We start from the raw sequence: 12,524 nt of genomic DNA, 5'->3' as shown, positions 1-12,524 counted from the left end.
CGAAAGCTTCAAATCAAGATCGTCAATTGAAGTTGGTGAAGGGAGTGCCCGAAACCGGTTAAGATACCAGAGATGTCACTCACTGCTGATTTTAGCGATAGCCACCATTTTGCCCTACCCCAAGTATCATCATCGTCATCATCGATGGCCGTGTTCTCTCTACTGTTGGATGAAGGCTTTCATCAACACTTCCCATGTTCAAGTGATGTCACAACCCATCTAGCTCCACAGCCTATGAACGTATCACTCCATCTCCATGGTGGATGTCTTCTCATCAGTCCTCCTTGCACTGACTGCCACTCCGTTACCATTCTTGTCCATTGACCTTCAACACTCCGAGCAGCGTGTCCTGTCTTCCTAACAGCTGTTAAGATATCTCTGATTTGCCTTTGTTCCCCTTATCTGTGGTTCATCTTTCTGTCTCTCACATGTAATGCCCGATATTGATCTCTCTGTGCGTTTTTGTGTACTTTTCAGCTTGTACAGTATTTCCCTTGTATTTGCCAATGTCTGTTCTGATACATCCATCATAGCTGGTAATATGCAGCACGCTGGTTCTAAGCCTTATTCGGTGTGATTTTTTTGTATCACAGTATTAAGCTCAGTTTTCTAAGGGGCATTCCTACATTGGTGTATTTATCATTTTAACCACAGCCTACTTTCAAGAACTGCCCTCGGTATACGGCTTCAGTTGTGTCCCTCCAAAATACACCCTTAATTGTGAGGTAATATTATTGTGTTTGACTTTTGTTTAACTAATTTTTTAGAATATGTATTTATACTGGAGGAATCCGATGAGCTATAAAGCTCTTTTTTTACAGATATCCTTTAGGTGCAGGCCAGAACATTACAACAAACAATACAAAACACGACAGGCATACACCGTATAGGAAAGGTAAGCAAATCACTTAAACATTTATACAAATACAACAACATGTTTTACCTTCCCAGGTAAATCCCACTGAGCTATTACCTTACTTTTTCATAAGTGGCCTGGCCATATTTACCTTTAACACAACTTCGCAGCCTTATGTATTAAGTTTTTAAATCAATTTCGGTATTTCATTTCCATTGGTTGTCGCGAGGATTGTCAACAGCAAATTAATAATTTTCTCCACGTAAGTTCACGCCTTGATTTTTGTTAAATTCTTTTTGAGGAAAGCATCTAATATTGCTATGAATAATGTCCAATATTTAACGTGCTCATCTTGTATCAATCACACAAAAAAACACATTCCAACTACATCACTAAATATGTGTGCAGATTTACATGCGCTGCTATGCAACAGCCAGCTCAACGTATGCATACCAATATTACCGTTATTTTTCGATTTAAAGCTTTCGTGACTGCAATGATTCATCTTCTTTGGTTCTTTCGGTAAAGTCACGTAGAATGATAATAAAATAAAAAAATAATAATTGTGTTATTTAATTTTATCAATTTATTATTTTATTATCATTCTACGTGACTTTACCGAAAGAACCAAAGAAGATTACCGTTATTATTGATTATTCGCTAATGACGATTGTGCTCCTGTTTTCATGTAATAACTGCATATTTGGTAGAGATGCTATATATGAGATGAGTTCTCATACCGTTGTTGTTGGCCAGTGAATTATGCTTGCTCATTATTTTTAATGAAGTGTTGCATCAGTGTTTGCGAAGACATCTGGGGAACCAAAACATTTTCATTTATTTATACGTGTGCAATTTCACTCACGTATTATTATTATTATTACAGCAAGTCATTTTGTAAAAAAAAATGTTGGTCAGAATTTTCTGAGTAAACTAAATAACGGTTTGAATTGGCTCGTGACTTTTTCATATTTTTGTAGTCCTCATCCCTAACGCGATAAACAATTCCGTTTGCAGTTTTCTGTAGGTGCGTCACTGTAAACGCAGAAATTCCGTGCCCCTGCTCTCAAAAATGTGTTCTGCTTTAGCTTCAGACAAGACCATTATATGTGCAATATATCTATAAGCGTGTCTGTGCACGAGCATCAGTAAACCACTGCATTTCAGTCCCCCTTCATATTCATTTCCAAAGTTGCATTGTCTCACTCATGGGTGCTTCAGCCATATCATTACACGTACGTAGCCATCTGATGAATGCCGTTATGTTTTTCATGTTAATGATGGCTTTGTTGTAACTGCCATAGGGCATACGTGACTAAAACCCCATTGTATTAACTTGAGAAATAAATTTCTCTTGTAAGAGATGGTTGATTATACAGGTGTGTGCTGCAGGGGTTTTACATTTGTATTTCATATAGATCATCACATGGCCTGGATCATGTCTCAAGTTTTATTATGAACAAAATGGATCCAATTTACTATTCCACAGAATCTATCAGAATAAAATGCTTAGAGTGAATAATATGAATTTGAATCTCACGCATAGATAGATATTTTTAGATGTAGAGCTGTGATAAATAATAACTGGCACACACACACTTTCCTGAGGACCTCTGATTATAGTATCCTCTTCAGCACGAACCAAACCACCCTACAAATACAGTACACCTACTGGTGGTACTACATAATATAAGAAACTCCATAAACATAAATAACTCCGTAGTAAACTACATTTTGAAGAGAAAAATCACGTGGGGAAGAGTAATGACAAACACTGAGAGCAAAAGTGTAGGACACAGCTAAACCGTGCAGGTAGCTCAGTCACATGTCAGAAAACTTTTCCATTACTTGCTCACCGAGAAGAACAATGCTTTCTTTGGGCTGCAAAGGTTGAAAACAATAAAGCCACGTTGGCATGCTCGTGCCAAAGTAGATTGAAGTGCTGACGTTCAACCATTCGAAATGTCACAATCACACGTAAATAGAACTCTCAAGTAGTGGGTCCAATATATACGCGGCAGCTAGTTCTGTGACTTAAATAACAAAAAATACAGACGGGGTGAATTCTGCCTGCCTGCAGTGTTGGGAAGGAGCATTCATTACCGTGCATCCACGCAACAGCAAGTGCGCATTAGCATCACACAGCACTAACGCTGGGATTGAAGGCATTAACTGATTTAGACTGATGTATGCAAATGTACGTGCCAGATGTGACTAAAGCCAAGGAAATTTAGTTAGTTCGACAGCACAAAGAAGCATCATGTGAATCGGGCTTTCTGAATCCATTTAGGTTGCTACTGATGTCTCCTTAGGCATAACAAACTTTCCCTTAAAAAAATGGTCAACTTAGCATTAAGAATTGAAATGTAACGTATGCTTTCCTGGTAAACGCCAAACATTTACATAGAGAGAATAGAGGGAACACACGCTGTGAACAAGAAGAAGAGGTGGGGGGGGGAACACATTTCCTCTTTATTGTGGTTCCTTATGAATGCTTTTTTTTATTCTGGAACTTTTAATAATACTGTAATTGAAGGTGTCACAGACTGGCCCTTTTATTCAAAGTGTGTGGCCCTGAGTCTGTGACGTGCTAATAGGTGGCATGGGAACTCAATTACTGCGAGGCTGCATGGCAGATAAAAAGTCTTGATTACTGCTCACCCATGCACAATCTAAAGCACCGGGGAATTCTCGAAGCATATTGTTTGCATGCTCTGACTGGTCAGCAATATTCTTTGCACTGCAATGGCATGCCAATGAGACTGATGGGCTTTTATTGGATGCCATTATAAACAGCTATTATAACAGTGCATTGTCTCTATATAGACACACATTTTGTTTGTTTATTTTCACGCTTCCCAACTGCAATCTGTGTTCTGAGCAGCCTTAGACATCACCTTCTGCCTGACTACCCCATCCCCTCTCAGGGGTTACAATTCGATCCCACGTGACTTCCTCTCTTGCCAACCGAACCTCAAGGCAACGTATCACAGCTATCTGTAACACATTGTAAAGTGCCATAGCAAGGGACGCTTCCCAGACATGTGATCTTCCACTCATTGCACATCCCAAAACAACTCTTTGCAGCACTACATAAACACTCAGTACCACCTGCATGCTGTGGGCTAGCGTAGACTTGTAACCTTCTTTGCGTTGAAATACCTTGGTTCCTGAACCTTTGCGTAAGTACTTCTGCAGGGGTCACGTGCTACATAGTCATTATCAACTGCGTGAAGTAGCATTACTGTTCATGCCGAATGTACGACAGGCCAATGTCCAATAGCCGGTTGACGACATTCGTTGTCTTGTCTGACTGTGCATTATTTGTGTGTATTTAATAGTATAAGGGGAGTGGTGGTGTAGCGGTTAGCATGCTGCGCTAGGACCCTGGCGACCCGGGTTCGATTCCCGCTCATGGCCAATACCGGTGACGAATATCTGAACCGGTCCTGGGCCTCCCCTAAGGTCGACTCAGCCTCAAATGAGTACATGGTGCGGTGTGTAAACATCGCCACTGGGCAAAACGCGGCCGGGCGCAGTGCTGGCCATCCTTGTGTGCTGTGTCGGCCTTCATAGGTGCTCGCTAACAGCACCTGCCCCAAGAGTCTTTTACAGGCTATACGGGGGATCTTTGTCTTATACAATAGTATACACGTATATTGTTGCAAATTTCACCTTGCCATATGAAAGAATAAACACTGCTTTAGAAAGAATAAAGATAAAATAGCAATTGAATAACAAACAAACAAAAAACACCTTTGCCTTGGAGACAGAAGACAATTTGATAACACTGGGTCTGCTTGGCATTCTAATTGGACTAAAACAAAAGGCGGAAAATGGGCACACTTTCAAGTGATAAGCAGAAAAAACGCAGCACTGCCAATATGCTGGGTGACAGGATTAGAATTAAATCTAGCTAAATTGAGTCAGTCGATCGGGGAAAAGAAAATCGTGTTTTAGGGAGGATTTTTTAAAAGTAATATTTGTTTGCATGCAAATGAGATGTGTGCTCTTAATACCCCTATCAAGAGCAATATCCCATATGGCTTACGCACACAAACACGAAGAAAACAATGGTTTCTCATTTAGGCTTGAAACACTGAAGTGATCTCGGGCAGGCTCAAGATATGTTTAAGATGATTCTTGCCACGAATGTTGTCATTGGCGGAGAATTGAGCCAAAATTGTTCGGATGATAGCAAAAAGACCCCCCATATAGTCTGAACAGACTGCTGGGGCAAGTGCTGTTAGCAAGCCACAATGAAGGCCAGAACGGGACACGGGGCTTTTACACATCACACTCGGTACTCAGCTGAGGCTAGGGAAGGTCCAGGACCGATTCGGACAATCATCACTTTGTTGGCCGTAAGTGGGAATCGAACAGTGTATATACACTGCTGGGGAAATTGGCAAGCATACACACAAACCCAGGCACAAAGGTATACATGTATATGTTTCCACAATCATGAACCTGGACAAATGTCTATATCTAAAGAAAAAATCACCCCACGTCAATGCTATTAAAAAAAAAAAAATTCAGTAAATAGGATTGACATCTGTCAGCCATTAGTGCACGGTAGTTTTAAACAACGGGGACATTTCCTTAAACAGCCCCACTCCACCAACCTCTGTCCACTCCGCAGTATAAATGACTGGGGCCAGCGTTCGTCGACCGCATGCGGCAGGGTAAATTGAGTGCTCCCTCATCGTTCAAGATATCTGACCAGTGTGGAAGCGTCGGCCACATACCCTTTAAAGGGGGTGTCTAGAGCTCCCTCTCGTGGCGAGCCTGAGCAAACAATTACCTTTATTTGTTGTCACTAAAAAAAAAAGGGATCTCTTGTTGTTGTTGTTGAAGGTTTTCACGAAAGTGCTTTGTTGGCTATTTCAGGAATATTTTGATGTTTTTTTTCTTGGATTTTCTGTTTGCAAATGCACAAAGTCACTTTAAGATGTTTTCTTGTTCATGTTTTAGTTGTTTTGTTTGTTGCGGTTGCACCCGATTCAAGAGCCGAATGGCTCACAGGGCCATACCAAATAAATGAAACTATGAAACTATGAAACTTGAGCTGGATTCACAGTGAAATGACCACAATTCAATAGCGTGGTGCTTCTCCCTTGAGACTTAAACAGCGCACATCAAATACGGTTCTGGACAGCGTGTACGGTACGCATGCACGCTTCATCATACACGGTTCACGCCTCTTATGCTGTGCCCCTTCCCACCCTCCGCCATAGTTCAACGCCGCCTACTCATTGGTATGATGAGCCAGCGTAACACTGGTGTTTCAGGGAGAACTGCGATGCCCTTGGCATGCAAATGTTTGAGACGATGGTGGGTGAAGTACAACCATTTTAAAGGCTGTAACACAAGTATAATGGTCCCTTCAAGTGACACATTTAACTGCTAATGTGCTGTAAATGGTGTGAAGTGGCCACGCAAGTGTGAACGTCACAGTACTCGACATACAAAATGCAATTTTTGCAAAATAATTCAAACAATATATTACAAAATACACTGAAAGCATACATTTAAAGCATTACGTGCACATGGCAATAGAGAAAGTAATGCCTGCAATCAGTCTTGTCTTAGGTGTGCTCAATTTCTCATGTGAATGCCATTATTCAATCGTGGGAGGCTGCCGTGGTGTAATGGTTATTAGCACAATGGACTTGACATCTAGAGGTCACTTGTTCGATTCGATCTCCCGTCACAGCAGTTTTAACAATTGTATGTAGTTTTGTTTAACTTATTTCGCACCGTATATAGGTGTGGGATGGACAACAAACTACACGCAAAAAGCAGTTCTAAAGAAATTCGTTTGCATCTAGATTTAAAAGTGCATAGCTCAGTGGCTTCCTAATATCGGATGGAAGAACTATTCCTGATGGCCGCAGAAGCACACGTTGGGCAAATTTAATAAATTCCCCCACCCAGTATTATTAATCCTCCATAATAGAGGTTTTTGGGTTAGATCGCTTAAATATATAAATGTGTCGTTATAACCCGCCACTACCCGACACTGCCAACTGGTAAGGGTTATCACGTAAACAGAACGTGGCCAATTCGTCACTAGTACAGCACACCGGTGTGTTGGCGAGCCAAGCGACAACATTTACAATCTGAGTACGACGTTTCGCCAGTAATTACAACTAGCTTCATCAGGCGACAGCCAGATTTGTGGAGAAGTCTTCCTGTTTCGTTCCTTATATAGAGGCGTAGATGTGGTGACCATCCTTCTGCGCTCTTGCACAATGTTGGGGGGGGGGGGGATTACTGAGGCAACGTACATTATGCATGTGCATTATGCGAGCCCTTTGAACTTGTCCTTCCTGTCTATTATGTTTATTAAAATAGCCCTACCAACGGTAATCCCTATTGAAGTACGCTGCAGTTTGTAGGCATGCATTTTAATAATGTATTATTTGATGATTCGCTTCCACGCAGCACTAAGACGGTAGCTATCCGAATGGTTAAAGTTATTTTGATTTCTTTCAATTGAGTGTCCTTGTTGGCATGCATGCTCTGCTACTGCTGACATTTGCATTTGGGAGAATTTAATATTCATCTTATGTTCTTATGGATGATATTGGTCGCGAAAGCCAACGTGTTAAACTGACTAACCAGTATAAATCCTCTTAGAACTATGTTTGCCCAGTGTGGGAGAGTAGGCCTAAATAGCCTCTGGTAGAGTTCTCTAGAATTCCCCCGAGTGGAGTCCCATCCGTCAGCAGTGGCATTGGCAAGAAGTGTCAACGCTGAACCTTTACGTTTTACCTATGTGTTGTTAGAACTGTGCACACACTTTGGCAAAACTGTGCTTGTAGTAGCATTGGCAGCCATTAGTGCACGATTCAAGTCTTCGAGTATTTTTTGTCTGATAGTGTTAACCAATCAAACACAATTATTAGAACACTTTATAACTAAAATAAATGACTAAGTGCTGCAACAACTCTTGAGAAGCGACACAGGTTTGGGAGAGTTAATCTTTGTTTGGCCTATTAACATCAACAAAGGTATACTGGAAGTCTTTCTTTGCCCCATTAAAGAGTGTGGGAGAAATACAGTTGTAATAACAATTGGGCTTCATGGCTGACTGCTTTATAAAGGTTCTCCTGATAATATTTCCTCTCTGCCTCAAAGCTGTTTTAAGACATTCATGTTTACCAATATTATGCATTCATATTTTTACATAATTTAATGGCGTAAGCTTCTCTTGACAGTTATAACATTTTCGGTAGACGGCCTTTTAAAAACAATTGTGCCATATTTTTGACGAGAAATTAAATATATATTTTACCTTTCACATTGCGGTGTTTTTTCTGGCTCCTTGGCATTTTGGGCTTTTGGGCATGTGATCAGTTATTAAAGATACAAAGTATGAAGAGCAGCATGTTGATATTTGAGGCTATTGCTAAAATACCTTTGCACCTAATGAATACACCTTTTTCCCGACACAAAATTACGTAATGAAGGTTTCTCAGGTATAGATACTGTACATATACAGATAATTTATGAAGCAATGACCTCTATGATATTATGCTTTTCACATTTTACCTGTCGATATCAGAACACATTTAATATCGTTGCATGGCAAAGTTGAATGTGCACTTGTAGAATGTCACTGGGATATTTTAGGAGTTTACATTAGATACAGGACTCTTAACCTTATTTGACAGTCAGGGTTAATTGATTTGACCCACGCCTGCCAGAATATACATGATTGACAATGCATTCTTCAGATATGGATGGACAGGGAGTTTCAAGTTTCATTTATTATAGCCCTGTGAGCCATGCAGCTGTTGAGTTGGGTGCAACCGCAACAAACAAAATCTGAACAGAGAGCATCTTAAAGCGACGACGTGCAACAGAAACATCCTGGATAAACCATCAAATCTTCCAGAAAAAAACCCACCGTATTACAACGCTGTGTGCAAAAATTCCAGTGTGATGCAAGACAAACAATAACAACCATGATAAATTTTGATTTAAAGCTTTCGTGAATGCAGGGATTCATATTCTTGGTTCTTTCGGTAAAGTCACGTAGAATTTTATTGTTTTATATTTTAATTATTTTATTGTTTCCCTTCTACGTGACTTTACCGAAAGAACCAAGAATAACCATAAGACAATTTCGATTCAAGTTATCAGGTCAACTCCGCACTTCCGCAAGAAACATGGCTTAACCATATGTTCTAGAAATCACCAAAATAAAGCTATAAAATGCAATGTAGCAACAGTAATCATAGGAACTTTGATTCAAATTTAACAATAAACGATATACATAACATGTACGAACACACTTGCAGCCATATCTGTCAGCATGACACTCCCCGTGTATGATGTGTGAGTGAGTCAATGGTAGTGAGTGTATGATGTGTGAGTCAGCGTATGATAAGTGAGTCAGTGTATGATGTGTGACTCAGTGGTAGTATGAGTGTATGATGTGTGAGTGAGTCAGCGTATAATGAGTGAGTGTATGATGAGTGAATCATTGTATGATGAGTGAATGGGTCAGTGGTTGTGTGAGTGTATGATGTGTGAGTGAGTCAGCGTATGATGAGTGAGTCAGTGTATGATGTGTGAGTGAGTCAGTGTATTGTATGATGTGTGAGTGAGTCAGTGTAAGATGAGTGAGTGTATCATGGCATCCTCCCTGCCATCACTGGCCAACCAATTCGGAGAGATGAAGGAACAGCTGGGCTGAGTGATTCAGACTTTGCATAGTCCTAATACAATTTCATGGAACCTCATACATAGTTTTTTTTTTGCTGCATGAGCCAATGACCCGTTGTATTCTGCCAAATCCTTGCCCTCATATTTATTACTATTATTAGACCCTCTATCTTTTTCCCCAAAGTTAGAGCTGACAGAATATATTTAATGTCAGTGGTGAACTGCGGCGGCTTTGATATATTTTTTCTCGTGAGGAATGCATTACGAGTTTTATATATAATCTTACAATCACAACTTTCAAACACCCCCTCCCCCCAAAAAAATAGGTTCACCGTGATGATGTCATTTCGCTCTATTTAAGACCGGAAGCAGGAAGACTTCTTCACAATTCTGGCAAATTGCCTGATGAATCTGGTTGTAATTTTGAGCGAAACGTCATACTCAAGTGTAAATGTTGTGGGTTTACTCTCCATCACACCAATGTGCTGAAGTAATAGCTGATTGGTACGTTTTGTTCACGTGACACACTTTACTAATTGTCTGGGTCCGGTGATGGTGGGTTTACGACACATTTGTATTTACACGATCTCACCCAAAAGTAACCTTTACTATGAAAAAAGGTGTTTTCAACAAAGATGCAGCTCGATAAATTGCAATGTAGTTGTGTCATAAATGTACAATGTGTTACAGGCCAGGAGAGCTGCGGTGGAGTTCTGCAGGAATTAAGTGGAATTATTGAAAGCCCTGGATTTCCTCAGGGCTATCCAAATAAAGCGAACTGCAGCTGGAAGATACTGGGCCAGGAGGAAAACCGGATCCAGTTAACGTTCGTCTCGTTTGCCTTGGAGGAGGAGTTTGACTTCTTATTTGTTTACGATGGAGAGCCAAATGCAGACAGCTTGATGCTGAGGTAAGGAACATGATGACCAACCTTGACGTCGTGGAAATGATGGAAAAGCATTGACGTATTGATGGAGAGAGGCACAAAATAATTGTGGTGAATAAAGCTGAATGACTAAAATCATGGACTCAATGAAGTGTTCCGAAAACGGTGTTGTTAGACACAACAATGCCGTAGCGTATGTAACATATGTAACAATTAAAATTGAAAAAAAAAAAGAATTGTATCGTGGTCTTGTTGAATTTGCTTCACGTTATCATAAGTAAAGCGTGCACGCATCCAGAATTACAATGATACATTAACACAATTGATTAAATTATCACCACTTCATCATCAACCATGATCAATCTGCCATCGACAAAATATCTACGGCCAATTCGATTCTGGAAAAAGATTTTTTAATTTACAATCACGGGGTGGCACAGTGATTAGAAGACTGCACTATGAGTGATATGTGAACCACTTATGGGTGCTCCCTTCACCTACTGACACTGACTGGCGTGGTGAAATATGGTAAAACATCTCCACGACTGACATGGCATGTGTAGGTCTTCATCCAGCAGTGGAGTCCCAAATGGCTGTAAAGTCTAATGATGATTTCTAGTGGAATTAAATATAAAACAACTGCAGCATTTTTATTGTCATGGTGAAAAGTTACAATAAAAGCTAAATTATTTAAAAAAAATTAAGGGTAAATTTTGATGATGTCTGAGGAACGTTTGGTTAAAATAATAATCAATGAATACTTCGGACTGCACTGGATACTCATCCATTGGTGAGTGCATTTTTAGTTAACTATATTGTATGGAATGAGTCTAAGGTATGGAAATATATGCAATTGGCATTCTCCCAAACAATGGATTTTTTTTTGATACCCAAGCGAGGGAAACAGGAGTTGTGGAGATAGCAGGCACTTTTAATATGAGTCTAATGGAACAGCGAACAATCTGTGATGACTAATGACAGTGTGCTTTCAAGAACACGATGATTTCCGAAGACGTTCTGCTCCGTGCTGCCTCCGTCTAAATGGCGAAACAGATGTTATTAAACATTATTATTATTATGAAAATGGAAAATTTAAAAACTGACACATTGGTAACATGAGAGTCCACATTTTCTTCTAACATAGTCCGCGTGCGCTGAGTGTTTGGTTAATTTACGGGAAAGAAGAAAGGGGAAAACAATTTAGCTGAAGGATGTGTATGCTCCCACCACTTTCAGTGTCACCATGATCACTATCAACAGGAAAATAAACCTGTATCACCTGTACAATGGCCTAATACAATGTATACGTAATACCACTCGACCCACGTATTCTTATTTAAGGCAGATTATACTATACCATATTATGGTTCTTTCACAATTACGATGTATTGTACTTAAAGCACAAGTGGAGAGACTTAGCACTAAACCTCAGCCACTCGCCACAGACAACGTATACAGTGAGGGAAAAAAGTATTTGATCCCCTGCTGGCTTTGTACGTTTGCCCACTGACAAAGAAATGATCAGTCTATAATTTTAATGGTAGGTTTATTTGAACAGTGAGAGACAGAATAACAACAACAAAATCCAGAAAAACGCATGTCAAAAATGTTATAAATTGATTTGCATTTTAATGAGGGAAATAAGTATTTGACCCCCTCTCAATCAGAAAGATTTCTGGCTCCCTTTAAGAGTGTGCTCCTAATGTCAGCTCGTTACCTGTATAAAAGACACCTGGGAGCCGGAAATCTTTTTGATTGAGAGGGGGTCAAATACTTATTTCCCTCATTAAAATGCAAATCAATTTATAACATTTTGACATGCGTTTTTCTGGATTTTGTTGTTGTCATTCTGTCTCTCACTGTTCAAATAAACCTACCATTAAAATTATAGACTGATCATTTCTTTGTCAGTGGGCAAACGTACAAAATCAGCAGGGGATCAAATACTTTTTTCCCTTACTGTAAGTCAAGTAAACATCATGGAGACATCACAGAATCTCGCAAGAAAAACTCAGTGTTCTTTTTTATTACACCCTTGGGTGTACTTTCAGAGATAACAAAAACAAGATCAAATACCAGCACACATTTTTGTGACGGGTGCATTTT

The 12,524-nt window shown here is 39.9% G+C and overlaps 1 protein-coding gene across 3 annotated transcripts in view; it reads left to right on the top strand.

The window, feature by feature from the left end:
- LOC116941580 (CUB and sushi domain-containing protein 3-like) overlaps positions 1-12,524 on the top strand; it is a 442,102-nt gene that overhangs the window by 19,920 nt on the left and 409,658 nt on the right. For all 3 annotated transcript variants that reach the window (XM_032952771.2, XM_032952770.2, XM_032952772.2), the window contains exon 2: positions 10,223-10,442. In XM_032952771.2, coding sequence (XP_032808662.2) covers positions 10,223-10,442 — 220 coding nt within the window. The remainder of the gene's footprint in view (positions 1-10,222; positions 10,443-12,524) is intronic.

The sequence above is a fragment of the Petromyzon marinus genome, chromosome 12, assembly GCF_048934315.1.
Source record: "Petromyzon marinus isolate PM22_M1 ecotype Great Lakes invasive population chromosome 12, UKy_Petmar_22M1.pri1.0, whole genome shotgun sequence".
NCBI lineage: Eukaryota > Metazoa > Chordata > Hyperoartia > Petromyzontiformes > Petromyzontidae > Petromyzon > Petromyzon marinus.
Note: the sequence above shows the minus strand (reverse complement) of the source record. Positions and strands in the feature narration are given on the sequence as shown.